This window comes from Trachemys scripta, chromosome 6 (genome assembly GCF_013100865.1).
Source record: "Trachemys scripta elegans isolate TJP31775 chromosome 6, CAS_Tse_1.0, whole genome shotgun sequence".
In the NCBI taxonomy this organism is placed as follows: Eukaryota; Metazoa; Chordata; order Testudines; family Emydidae; genus Trachemys; species Trachemys scripta.
In genome coordinates, this window is record NC_048303.1 from 118,572,786 (window position 1) to 118,585,334 (window position 12,549).

At 50.9% G+C, this 12,549-nt stretch overlaps 1 protein-coding gene across 1 annotated transcript; it reads left to right on the plus strand.

Annotated features, from left to right (window-relative positions):
* The first annotated feature begins 645 nt into the window (after positions 1 to 645).
* Positions 646 to 9,293, plus strand: LOC117879650 (perilipin-3-like). The gene is made up of 8 exons (XM_034774922.1): positions 646 to 670; positions 3,215 to 3,294; positions 4,228 to 4,423; positions 5,118 to 5,200; positions 5,594 to 5,831; positions 6,334 to 6,509; positions 6,922 to 7,050; positions 8,247 to 9,293. The coding sequence occupies exons 1-8, from the start codon at positions 646 to 648 to the stop codon at positions 8,610 to 8,612; spliced, it is 1,293 nt and encodes a 430-aa protein (XP_034630813.1). The 3' UTR covers positions 8,613 to 9,293.
* The last annotated feature ends 3,256 nt before the right edge of the window (positions 9,294 to 12,549 follow it).

Consider the following 12,549-nt stretch of genomic DNA (forward strand, 5'->3'; position numbering starts at 1 on the left):
CACTCCGGCTGGGAAGGGCCCTGGCACTGAAGTAACTAGGCCAGGAATGATAACAGGTAGGGTTACCATATCTAATAAATAAAAAAAGAGGACCCTCTATGGGCCCTGGCTCCGCCCATTTCCCCACCCAGCCCCGCCCCCAACTCCGCCCCTTCCCGCCCTAACTCCGCCCCCTCCTCCGTCCCACTCCCAGCCACGTGGAAAGGGCTGCCCGAGCGCTACCGGCTTCACGGTTTGCCGGGCAGCCCCCAGACCCTGCGCCCCCGGCCAGGCACTTCCCCTCCCGGGCTCCGACGGCACTCGGCTCTTAAACAGAGCCGAAGAGTCAGGGGAGGAGCAGAGCCGCCATTTTCCCGGACATGTTCGGCTTTTTGGCAATTCCCCCCGGACGGGGGTTTGAGTGCCGAAAAGCCGGACATGTCCGGGAAAAAGAGGACGTATGGTAATCCTATAACAGGAAGAGGGCAGAGCCGAGCATGACCCGCCTCCCCACCCAAACTTTTCCCAGAGCTTGTCTCCACACTTAGTCCTGCCCTGTGGCTGTCACCCCCAGCATCTCCCCAAATGCTCCCCTGATACCCCCTGAGCCTGTGGGTTCCATGTATTGAACTGACACCTATATTAGACTGAGTGCAGTTAGTGGAGATGGGAAATGCTATCAACAGCAAAGGTAAAAGGCACCCAGGAGAGTCTGCTGAGGAAATGCCTGTTGCTGGGACAGTGCTCATGACGGCATCAACTCACACACGAGCCAGCCACCAAACCATGGCAGAGAGATTGTCAAACATTTAACAGGCTCCCAGGAGAAAGCAAAACTCAGGTAATGATACCTGATGGAGTTGTTAGTCTGATTTATTGTGCATGAATGGTACTGGGGTAAGGGCCAAAGGCCTCCCCCGGGACCGGAGCCCCAGTTTGCTGAACGCTACACAAAGAGGTGGTCTGCCCTGGAGAAATACCACACAGCATGAGCCAGCCCTGGGACAGAGAACGCACCCAGCCTCTGCCAAAGTGGATGGGGAAGCAAACAGCTACAGCAACCACCCTGCTGCCCGCTGACCTGAACGCCTGGATCGAAACATGCCAATGAGCTGGTGTGGAATTCCCTGGCTGATGGGCACTTCCAAAGTGAGGGCTATATTCATTGGCAGCTTGGTGGGCCTGATGCAGGCATATCACCGTGTCTATGCTGGGGGGATGCTAAAGATTTTAGCCCCCCTGCCCGCTCCAGGAGCAGCCTGAGTCCTGTCTCGGCTGAATGCACAGGTGTATTACGCTGCTCGGCAGGCACCGGGAGCTGGAGGGTTGCCTGAGGAGAAGTGTCCACATGCAATGTGTAAGGAGGTCCCTAGTGATATATACATACCGTCCCAGGGGAAAACCCTGCGGTCCCAATCCTACACTAGCTCTGTGCTGCTGTGACCTGGAGCCCATGTGGTGGAGTTGCCCTGAAGCCCGCACTCCTTTCCTAAGGTCAGCAGAGCTGCACACTGGCAGGGCCGGCCCATGGGCCGGCCCTGCCAGTCAGGTGCTGGATGTGGCGTACCCTAAGAAATGTCCCCTCAGCACTCCACGGGCATCCCACCACCCTCTACATGAACCGAGGAGAACTCAGAGCTGTGGAAACAGTTTCCCCGGTCTCATATATCATCACAGTGGTCAAGGTTCCCATCTGGAACAGCTGGGACTCTATCTAGGCAAACAACTCCCTATGTCAATCGTAACACTGCCATTTTCCAGGCTCCACCCCCTTCCAGACCTCAGTGGTCAGGGTAGAGACCGCACCTTCCTGATTGCTTTGCTGAGCTGTCTGTCAAGTGGCCCCTGTCCTCTGCTGACATCATCACTGGGCTATAAAAGCTGTGCAGGGGCTGGTTTGTGTACTGCTGAGGGAGCTTCAGAGTACAGGCTTGGTGAGAGATGGGCTGAGAGCTGGAGTTATACTCTGGTTTTTGGGGCTCCAGGGTCTGAAGTGTTGAGTTCTGGGGGGATTGTTTTGTTTGAGCTTGTCTGTCATTGGAATGGACCTTAAAGCTGTGCTTGCCTTGCCGTGTTTGGTTTTCAATTGCGAGAGCTGGAGAGTTTGAACCCTTTTCAGTTCTTGAGCACTGTTAGTGTGGGAAGTTGTGATGTTAGATGACTGGCCCACTCTCCACTTCAATAGGCAGCACTTGCAGGTGTGTCTAGCTCTGACCAGGATTACTATTGGCAGAAAGGGAAGGGGGGGGGATGGGGCACAGAGACTGTCAAAGAGAACAAAATCACTCCTGACCATGGCTGCTGTTCTAAGCTCCCAGTGAACTCATGACAAGGAACAGCCAAGTGCCTGTCTCAGGAAGGAAGAGCTCTGCTCCCTCCAGGGGGAATGTCTTCTCTTGGGAGCCCGTCTGCCCAGCTAGGCCTCCTGTGCAGCTTGGCCCTGGCTGGCCATGGCCACACAGTGCTGCTGTTCTGGGGGCTGCTGGAGCTCATCTCCGTGCACACCCTGATGCTAACTCTCCATCCATCTGGGGCACCATGCTTGTCAAAGAGAATCCAGCCTGGCCTGGGGTGTGTCCATGGTTGGGGTGCAGTAGACATCTCCTCTCCCGCCCCACCCCCATATCCAAGGAGGTGGTGCCCAGAGGAGCTCGGTCTGCTCGTGGGAAGGGAGAGGGGCCAGACATTAGAAACACCCAGGGCTGCTCTGTTCTCCCCTCCTCTCAGTCTAGCCTGTGTTGCTGCAGGGGCACTGCCAGCCCCTTCCTACCGCTCTGCCGGGGCTCGGCTCCTGGCGGATAGAGTGCATGGGGGAGAGGGAGAAGCTGACTCTTCCCTTAGTGCAGTTACTACCCTGACCCTGCAGCCTGGCTGCAGCTCCTTGTCATGGCTCTGACTCCTGCTGGCAGGAGGAATTTCCTCTGCCTGGCCCTGTATCCTACTCACTGAGGTCTCCAGGGCCTGGGACAGGTTTCCTTGGTCCCAGCCATTAGTGTAGCTAGGACAAGCCAGAAAAGAGAGCTGCAAAGGGCCACGGCTTTCCGGCACTCCTGCATTACCTGGTCCTGCAGTGTGGTTTCCCTTCCTGGGGAAGCCCATGGGTGCCCTACTATGGTAGGCACTGACTGGCCAAGGGACTGCAGCAGCTGTTAGACATGAGTGTGAGGCTGCAATCTGGTGCAGCTGGAAGCCTGAGGCCTGCTGATCCCTTAACGGTTCCTCCTGGTTCTTGCAGTGACAACTCCCTTCTGCATGTCTGGTAACGCGACTGAAATCCAGGCTGTCTGCCCTGAGCCCCAGGGACAGGAGCAACAGGTAGGTCCATGCTGGGGAGCCGGTGTCCCGCTGGCCTTCTGACAGAACTTCATTGTGGCAGAAAATGCTGATTTTGCTGGAATGAAATGTTTAGCAAATCTATTGCGGAGTCAACAAAACTTTTGATGAAATGCAGGCAGACTTCCCATGGAAACCTGCCAGTCTCTGAGGGGGAGCCCAGCCGAATCCTGGGCAGCCTGTCTGGAGCAGGGTCTCTGAGGTCTTGGAGGCTCCCACTCAGCAGAGCAGCTAAGTGAAATCGATGTTCTTGTCACTCTTGCAGTTGCTATAACTGAAAAGGTCAATTTCCCAAACTTTGTTTCAAAACATCTTGGAGTTTCTGATTTTAACTGAGTGGCACTCTCTGGTTTGCAGAGAAGGTTTTTGTTTGCTTTTCTTCCAAATTTGGCTCTGGCAAGTGCTACCTAGAACTGTTCTAGAGCAGCCCAGCACTACTCACTGCTGCACTGATTGCAGATGATCACCCTGGAGCACAATGGGATTCGTGCAGGGGCCCTTCTCAGGCAGGACTCTTTCCATCAACTAGTTCTTGTGAAAGGAAGCCCAGAACTAGCTGTATTAATCCTGGCAGCAGCAGTGATGGGGTTAGCGCTTAGCTGTGGCATTCCAGCCAGAATATAATAGATAAATATAGCCCCCTATGCTGCTGGGAGCAGAGCTCTGCCATGCTGTACGTGTGCAGAAGAAAGCAAGGATCATTCTGGGGATGTTGCTAGCTATTCTTGTTGAGCCAGCTGGGGTTATGGTGTGAGGGAGCAGAAATGGCCTGGGATGGGGGAGCACTGAACCCTTCAGCACCCAGCTCTGTGGCTAGCTGGGTACAGAGTTAACAATCCCAAGAGGGTAACCGACTGAGGCATCATTCGGTCCAGACAGTGGATGTTCCCCAACTGACTCCGTTCTCTCCCTCAGACTGTAGCGGGCAGGGTGGCTGACCTGCCCTTGATCAGATCTGCCTGTGAGATGGCCTCTGACAGCTACGCGGCCACCAAAGAGACCCACCCAGCCATGAAAGCTGTCTGTGATGTGGCAGAGACTGGGGTGAGGGCCATCACCTCTGCTGCCATCACCGGGGCACAGCCCATCCTGGACCAGCTGGAGTCACAGAGTGAGTAAGGGAGGGGAGACAGGAACACTCCTGTATGAACAGCCTGGGGTGGGTACCTGACAGATTCTGTCTCAGTTCACTCTAATGTCCTGGCAAATGAGTGTTTGTAGACAGTGCCCCTTTCCTGGTATCCTTGAAGCTGGACACAGGTCCTGGGACAAGACACTGGGCAGGTAGCTCTCCATGGGGACTAGCGCTGCTCTGCAGGGATTGCTGTGGGGCAGGGCATGGTTTTCCCCCTGTCCTAGGACTGAGAAGCCAGCTGAGAGCGAGCAGTGTCAGGCATCCAACCCTGATCTCTCCATGGCCATAAAGCCAATGGGGCACTAACCAGTCTACAAAATGCTGGAGTGATGCTTGCAGGAGCCTATTGAAATCCCTGATGAGCTAGAGTGCAACAGAACATTAATCTCCAAGAGGTTCTGGTTGCTTCAGGGGGCTGTCTTCCTCTCCTGAGGGATCTTGGGGCTAGTGCTCTGAACCCAGAACTGGCAGCCGGGACCTGAGTTCTAATCCTGGTTCTCATGTGACTTTGTTGGCCAAGTTGCATAACCTCTTCCTGAGCCCCACACGACACATGGGAGGCTATTTACAACAAAGGGACACTGGGGCAGGGGGTCCCCCTGCCCAAATGCTTGCTGTGATTGAGCACATAGGAAGGAGTTGAGGGGAAACCACTCTGATCCTCTTCTAGTTGCAGCAGCAAATGAATATGCCTGTAAGGGACTAGACACCCTGGAGGGGAAGCTGCCGGTGCTGCAACAGACTGTGCAGAAGGTAAGAACCCTTCATCTTGGTTACAAAAAACACAACACGCATTATGGTTTTGGGGCAGATCACAATTACTGCCATATCTACTCCATTGATGCTGCTAAGTAGCAACAAACACTTCCTTGAAATCCAGGTTCTGTCTGGCGCTTCCCACAGCTGTAACACCTCCACAAGGAGGCCACAGTCAGCTCGATGGGGGGGTGAATGCTGGTTAGTATGTTAGAAAGCTTCCACAGATGAGCATTAACCACTTGGAGGGAGAGATCCTGCCGCACTTCCAGGCTTCCCTTGCTATGCTTCCCTCCTCTTCTCCTCTCTTCTTCCCTCCCACCCCTCCAAACCCATCTCTTAGCTCTAGTGTAAGAGTGCCATGACTTCTCCTTTGACACCCGCCTCTAGGTGGCTTCAGATGCCCAAGACCGCATGCGTGCTGCAGTGGCAGGGGCCAGGGATGCAGTCTGCAGCATGGCTGGTGAGGCAAAAGATGCGGTGACCAGCATGGTGGGTGTGGCCAAAGAGGCTGTCCAGGAGAGCATGGAGATGACCAAATCTGCAGTGACCAGCAGCATGAACACAGTGCTAGGGAAATCTGAGCAACTGATGGACCACTACCTCCCCATGACAGAGGAGGAGCTTGGTGAGAATACTGGTGCTGGCTCTCCATGACCCAATAGCAGAATGGGGCTTTAACCTCTGTATCCTACTCCTCTGCTCCCTCACGCTCTGTGGGGTAACAAGGGCCATGCAACCCACCTTGATCACATGGGCCTGCTGTCTCTTGCAACTTGAGAATCTGACTTATTTTCTGCCCATTAGGTGGCAGCTAGTGGACATCCTGCAGCAAATGTTGGCAGCTGGAAACAGTTTACCATAGATCCTTTCTTTACATAAAATATGGTATTGGTGGGTGGAGGGGAATCTCCAGCCTCATCCGGGAGGGAGGGCTGGGAATGAATGTCCGTGTATTGGTGTCCATGTCTCTGCCTAATCCCTCATTGTAGTGATCCTTAACTTGTGTTTGACACATCAGTGCCTGTAGCTAGGCCTCCATAGCCTGGAACAGGATTCCACACACTGGGGTCTGACTCTGTAGTTCAGGTCTCATCACAACTGGCCATTTCTCCCTTGCTATATTCCAGCTGAGCTGGCAACCCCTATGGAGGGGTCTGGAGAGCAGAAGAGTTACTTTGTGCGTCTGGGCTCCCTGTCTACCAAACTCCGCCAGCGAGCCTACCAGCACACCCTGGGCAAGATGAGACAAGCCAGGCAGCACACCCTGGAGGCCCTCTCCCAGCTCCAGCAAACCATCGACCTGGTAGGGCCTTTTGTCTTATTGTGCTTTCCCCTGTAGCTGCTCTAATCACTGAAGCTCAGACTGGGGCTTGCCAAGCTCTACATGTCCCTGAATGATCATATGAGCAGGTGGGGGTCATGTAGTGTCTGCACACAACTAGAATTCAAAGCCCAGCTGAGTGCCATGTAGTGCTGGGTGCATGGTATGGTACACCACTCCCATAGATGCAGGTGACACTGGTCTTTGGTGGCTGCAGAAGTCAACAGCTCCCTTCCAGGTGGAGGGTCTCTAGCCTAGTGGTATCACAGGTGTGGCACTGTCTGCTTCACTCAGCTTCTGCTGCTCCCCTGTACACAAGACACTGGGAGCAATACTGGGAGTAGCTCTTGTTCTCTGCTGTCCTGCACAGTGACTGAACCCTTGTGTCCTCTAGATGGAACATGCCAAGGAGGCCGTGAGTCAGAAGGTTCATGATGGGCAGGAGCAGCTGCAGCAGATGTGGCTAGAGTGGCACAAGGGCCAGCTAGGAGGCAATGAGGATGACGGCTCACCACAGCCAGAGGTATCTGACGGGTTGTACTCCTGGGGTGTGATGTAGGAGCTGTTGGAACCACTGATTCTCTCCCCCCCCCCCCCCCCCCCAACAACTCAGCTGGGTTGGCCTTTCTCATGTTGCTCTGCTGATAACAGGCCTTGGAGAGGCTGGCTGTGAATCACCCACCACAACAGCAGGTGGCTCCACACACCCAACTGAGTTACCTGAGTGCTTTACCTAAGCCACTCATGGACAAACAGGAGGCCCCCCCCCCAGCCAATTTCCCAGCTCCCCTGCTGCGCACCCCTACTAGAGCAAAAACCTAGAATTATACCATCTTATGCTGCACAGGGATCTGTTTGCTTCCCCCCTTGATGTGGGGAAGATGTGCAACAGCCTCTGTTTAGAGATAGGATTCCCAAACACTTATCTTTAAGATACACTGTTAAGATAAAACAAGTTTAACTACAGAAAGATATCACTTATAATTGCTTAAAGTCTAGCAAGCAGATTACTTAGCAAATAAACAAACACAAACTAAGCCTAATATATACTAGATATGGTTTGAATTAGTAATTTCTCACCCTGGTTTATATGAGCAGTCCACCAAGTTTCCATATGTAGGCTAGAAATCCCTTTAGCCTGGGACCAGCACTTCCTCCAATCTGCCTCTCAGGGATTTCCAGAAGCCCTCTTGTGTGGGGAGCAAGGCCAAGAGATGTCTCTCCACATAACTTGGAACAAAGGGTTCCCACCAAGTTGCCAGCCCAGTTTGTGGGGAAAAATACAGGTACCAAAATGGAGTTCAGTGTCATGTGGTCTGGTCACATGCCCTTGCATGCCTTGCTGAGTAATAGCAGCCATTACTCATAGGCTAGCTGAAACATTCCCAGGAAGGCTATCAGCCCTCTATAGCTTCTTCATTGTTGTACCTCAAAGGCTGCTTGTGGTGTCTTCAACTTCACAACCTCTTCCAGTAACACATACATAGCATATACAGTCTGAGAGATTAATGTTCAACAGATTGAGACTTTCAGAGTGATACCTTACAAGGCATACTTTGTACAAAATGCCACATAATCATATTACTATGGTGAATGTGGGGTGCAGAGTGTCACAGTATCCTTGTCCTCTTGCTAAGATGCAGTGTGACAATGCTGTATGTCACATCCTGACAGGAGTGAGCTTCACATGCATCTAATCACTCCCTTCTCTCTCTCCAGGAGATGGCGTCCCAGGCTCTAGCCACTTCCCATAACCTCATCTTGCAGGTGCAGACTGCCTGCCATAGCCTCCTGCCCAACATCCAGGGTCTCCCTGCCGCTCTCCAGGAGAAGGTTCAGCAAGCCTATGAGAACATGGGAGAGCTCCAGACTTCCTTCTCCAATGTCCAGTCCTTCCAGGAGCTGTCTGAGGGTATCCTGACCCAGACCCGGGAGAAAGTGACCAAAGCCCAGGAGTCCCTGGATGAGCTGCTGGAATATGTGGTGCAGAATGCTCCCCTCACGTGGATTGTGGGACCCTTTGCTCCTGCTGGAGACTCCACAGAGCCAGTGGGGGAACCAGCAGAGGAGAAGGTCACAGCCTGAAGGTTTCATATCCATGCCTCCTCCGCCCCCATGCTGCAGATGTTTGTGGTGAACAGCATGTCGCACTCTTCAGTTACTGCAGCAACTCTCATGGAATGGAGGCAAATCTCATCACCTTGATGATCCTAGCTGCACTGGGTCTGCTATTCTAATACCTTGGCTTTCTCATCTCCTCACTAGTTAGTGACTGACAGGATAACTTCTCATGAGTACCCAACTGTCTAGAACACCCACCTATTAAATGGGCCTTATGCCTTCTGAGGGCTTCCAGCTGTGACTCATGGTGACTTGGCTTCTAACAGCTGTTGATGGGTTTGCAGGATGGGAGAACCAGCTCAGTAGGTCCAACTTCCAGGCTGGAGAAGGGTGGGTCAGAGATGGGAACCCCACTACATGGGAATCCTGGGGTGTTGAGCACATGCTGGCTACAGGGGCTGACTCCAGTCCACCTAGAGGTTCTAAGGGATCACTTGTCCAGTATGAGGGCTCCACCTTGCCTTCCTCCAACAGCATTTAACCAGTGCTGCTAGTTCAGTTATTATGGGTGTTCCTCCCACCTCTCATTCCTGTGCTGGGTTTCTCTAAGGTAACTGTAACAAGCCTTGTTAATGGAACTGCATATGGGCTGGTGGATATAAAAGGTTTCTGCTGGTGACTAAACACTTCTGTATGTTAAAACAACTAGCCTCTTCCACAATAAACACTAGCTGCTTTCAACAAAGGTCTCTCGTCCTTGTGTTCATCTGCAGATCTCTCCATGTGACTCCCTGTCTTGCTATCCCACCTCAAATGTACCCTCTGAGCCAGGTTCTGGAGACCAGCTCTCTCTGAGTAGGGCAGCCTGACTTCAGTTCCTTTGCTGACTTGCTGTCCTGGGCCTTCCCAACTCCCTAGGACAGGATCTGAGGGCTAACAATGCCAGGAAAAGGTCTCCCATGGATGCTGTTCTGCCATTCCACCCCTCTGAAGACAATGCAGGTCTGGAGTATTGTTCAGACCCTGGCTATGGGAATGATGCTCTGCCCTGGATCACTCAGATTTCTGGGGCTTGCCACTCTACCTTCCCTTCCCCATTTCTTACCCTGACCAGTCCTATGTTGCCTTCCCTGAGTCCTACCACTCACCCTCTCGTTGGCTTTATGCTCTAACAAAGGAGATGCTTAAAGCCTTCATGAGAGAAGCTAGTTTGGCACTGATAAGTGTTTCTAGTCAGGCAGGGTTGGGGGAACTTGGTCTCAGGCAGGATGATGCTAAAGCATCCTCCTTGCTACAAGTACTGGTGTAAAATGCTCCCCTGAAAGGTGACTGTAGTCTCACCCATAACACTCACCACCTACCTGGGAACCAGACCAGCTTGAAGACAATGCTCAGATAACTAGGTCCTCCCTCTGGTTTCTCCTGCCATCTACTGCACTCAACATGCCTGCATGGATTTCAAAGAAGCAGAACTTAACCCAGTATGTTAACACAGGTAGAAAAGACATTTGAGAAATGACCCAAAGGAATTTAAGGGAACTCTTCTTCCTTCTCTCCCCTCCCCCCCAAACCCCCCCGACACAATTGTCAGTCTCACCAAAGCTACATACAGTATTTCCCTAGCTCAAATATTTGGTGTCTTTGCTGTGGTCAGTGTGGTTCCACATGAAGCATTCTTCTTCAGATTACAAGAATGCTATTAAGGTTGCAGTGTTTCTAGAACTTCCTGGGCTTCAAAACACAACAACAAATCAGTCAGGCCTCTGTTAGTATAAACCACTTGTGAATATATGCTATGGCCTTCTTTAGCTCAAGGTGTAGCACCTTGTACTTAAGCAGCCCTGGTTCAATTGCCAGGGTTTCATTGAAATTCTGACTGAAAAAAAATTTCAATTAACGCCAAGTTGTGGCTTGCAAAATCCCATGCAATTAACTAGTGAAACACTTACATAAAGTTTTGTGAAAATGTCTCTCCTGTTCCCACCACTCACCTGTGAGAAAATGGAAAAGACACCACATGTACAAGAAAATAAGACCCTTTTATGTGTTATGCAGATGTTTCTCCTCAGGAAGTCTGCATGGGTGCTTCCTGGCCCATGTGACACAAGGCACTTGTGTAACTCTCAATTTTAGCCAAAGGGAAAATTGTCACAGCAGCTGCAGTACCAGAATGTAGCCAATCTGCCAAGGAGTAGCAGAGAGACCTGTAGAACACATTTAAGAGTATTCCTAGACAAGCTGAGGCTAGTGAAAATATAGGCTACAATTATAAATGGAATCCATGAGGATAGCCAGAAATTAAGTAAGGAGGCATCTTGGCTGGTCCTGGACCAAGGAAAACATCCCAGCCTTTCCCAAAATAGACAGTGAAGCAAGCAACCACACAAAATGCCCAATTGCACTGAACAACAGGGTCAGCACCCTAGTGTGGAATGGGGCTACAGCCTCTAGGAAGCATATTCTGGGGCCTCCTATGGGAGCTTGGGAGACCTGAAATGGGCTGATTACTTTGTCCAAGTGCCATCTTTTAGCTACGCTGCCCTCTAGGAGCCAAGTCCTGCTGTGATGAAGTGGTCAGCTCTTCTGGGCAGGAATTATGAGCCCTAAGCATTCCCTGAGAGGCATTGTCTCACTCAGTGGTTGTACTTCTCAGCCAATCACGCTGATAAAACATCTAAAATTATGGCTCTCACTATTCCCCTGAGAGCCCTGCTGCCCACACGCCAGAGAAATCTCATTTATTTTAATATCCCTGTTCAAATGAGCCAGCTGATGGCATATGATTTAAAACTAGCTAACTGATAGGTCTCAGAATGTAATTGTAAACAGGGAATCACCATGGAGTTGATGTATTTCTAGTGGGGTCCCATGGGGATCAGTTCTTGGCCCTATATTATTTTAACACTTTTATCAATGACCTGGAAGAAAAATAAAATAAAATCATCACTGATAAAATTTGCACATGACAAAAAAATTGGGGAAGTGGTCACTAATCAAGAGGACAGGTCACTTGGACTAGCAAACAATATGCATTTTAACATGGCTAAATGTATATGCCTAGGAACAAAGAATGTAGGCCATCCTGGGTGAAACAGTGACTCTGAAAAAGATTTGGGGGATAATCAACTGAACATGAGCTCCCAGTGTGATGTTATGGCAAAAAGAGCTCATGTGAGCCTGGGATGCATAAACAGGGGAATCTCGAGTAGGAGTAGAGAGCTTATTTTTTCTCTATTTGCCACTGCTGGAATGCTATGTCCAGTTCTGGTGTCCACAATTCAAGAAGGATGTTAATAAATTGAGGAGGGGTCTGAGAAGAGCCAGAGAATGATTAGAAAACCTGCCTTATAGTGATAAATGCAAAGAGGGCAATTTATTTATCTTAACAAAGAGAAGGCCAAGGGATGACTTGATCCAGTTTGGACGTACCTACACAGGGAACAAATATTTCAGAATAGGCTCTTCGAATCTAGCAGTCAAAGGTATAACACCATCCAATGGCTGGAAGTTGAAGCTAGACAAATTCAGATTGGAAATAAGGCATACATTTTTAATAGTGACGGTAATTAAGCATTGGAACAATTAACCAAAGGGTCATGGTGGATTCTCCATCACAGACCATTTTTAAATCAAGGTGGGATGTGTTTCTAAAAGCTCTGTGCTGGGAATTATTGAGGGGCAGGTCTCTGGCCTGTGCTGCACAGGAGATCAGACTAGATGATCACAACAGTCCCTTCTGCCTTGGAACCTATGAATCGATAATATCAGGGCTCCATTAATACCTGTTGTTTTTGTTAAGATGACTGAAGGGGAAAAGGCATTTCCTACAAAGCAACTCATTGGTCAGGGTGGAGAGTTCTGATTTCTTTCTGGTGCTGTCTGTCTAGGCCTGCCCTCTGATGACATCAGCACTGGTATATAAAGGCTGAGCAGCACTTGTACTCTGTACCATTGCAGGATC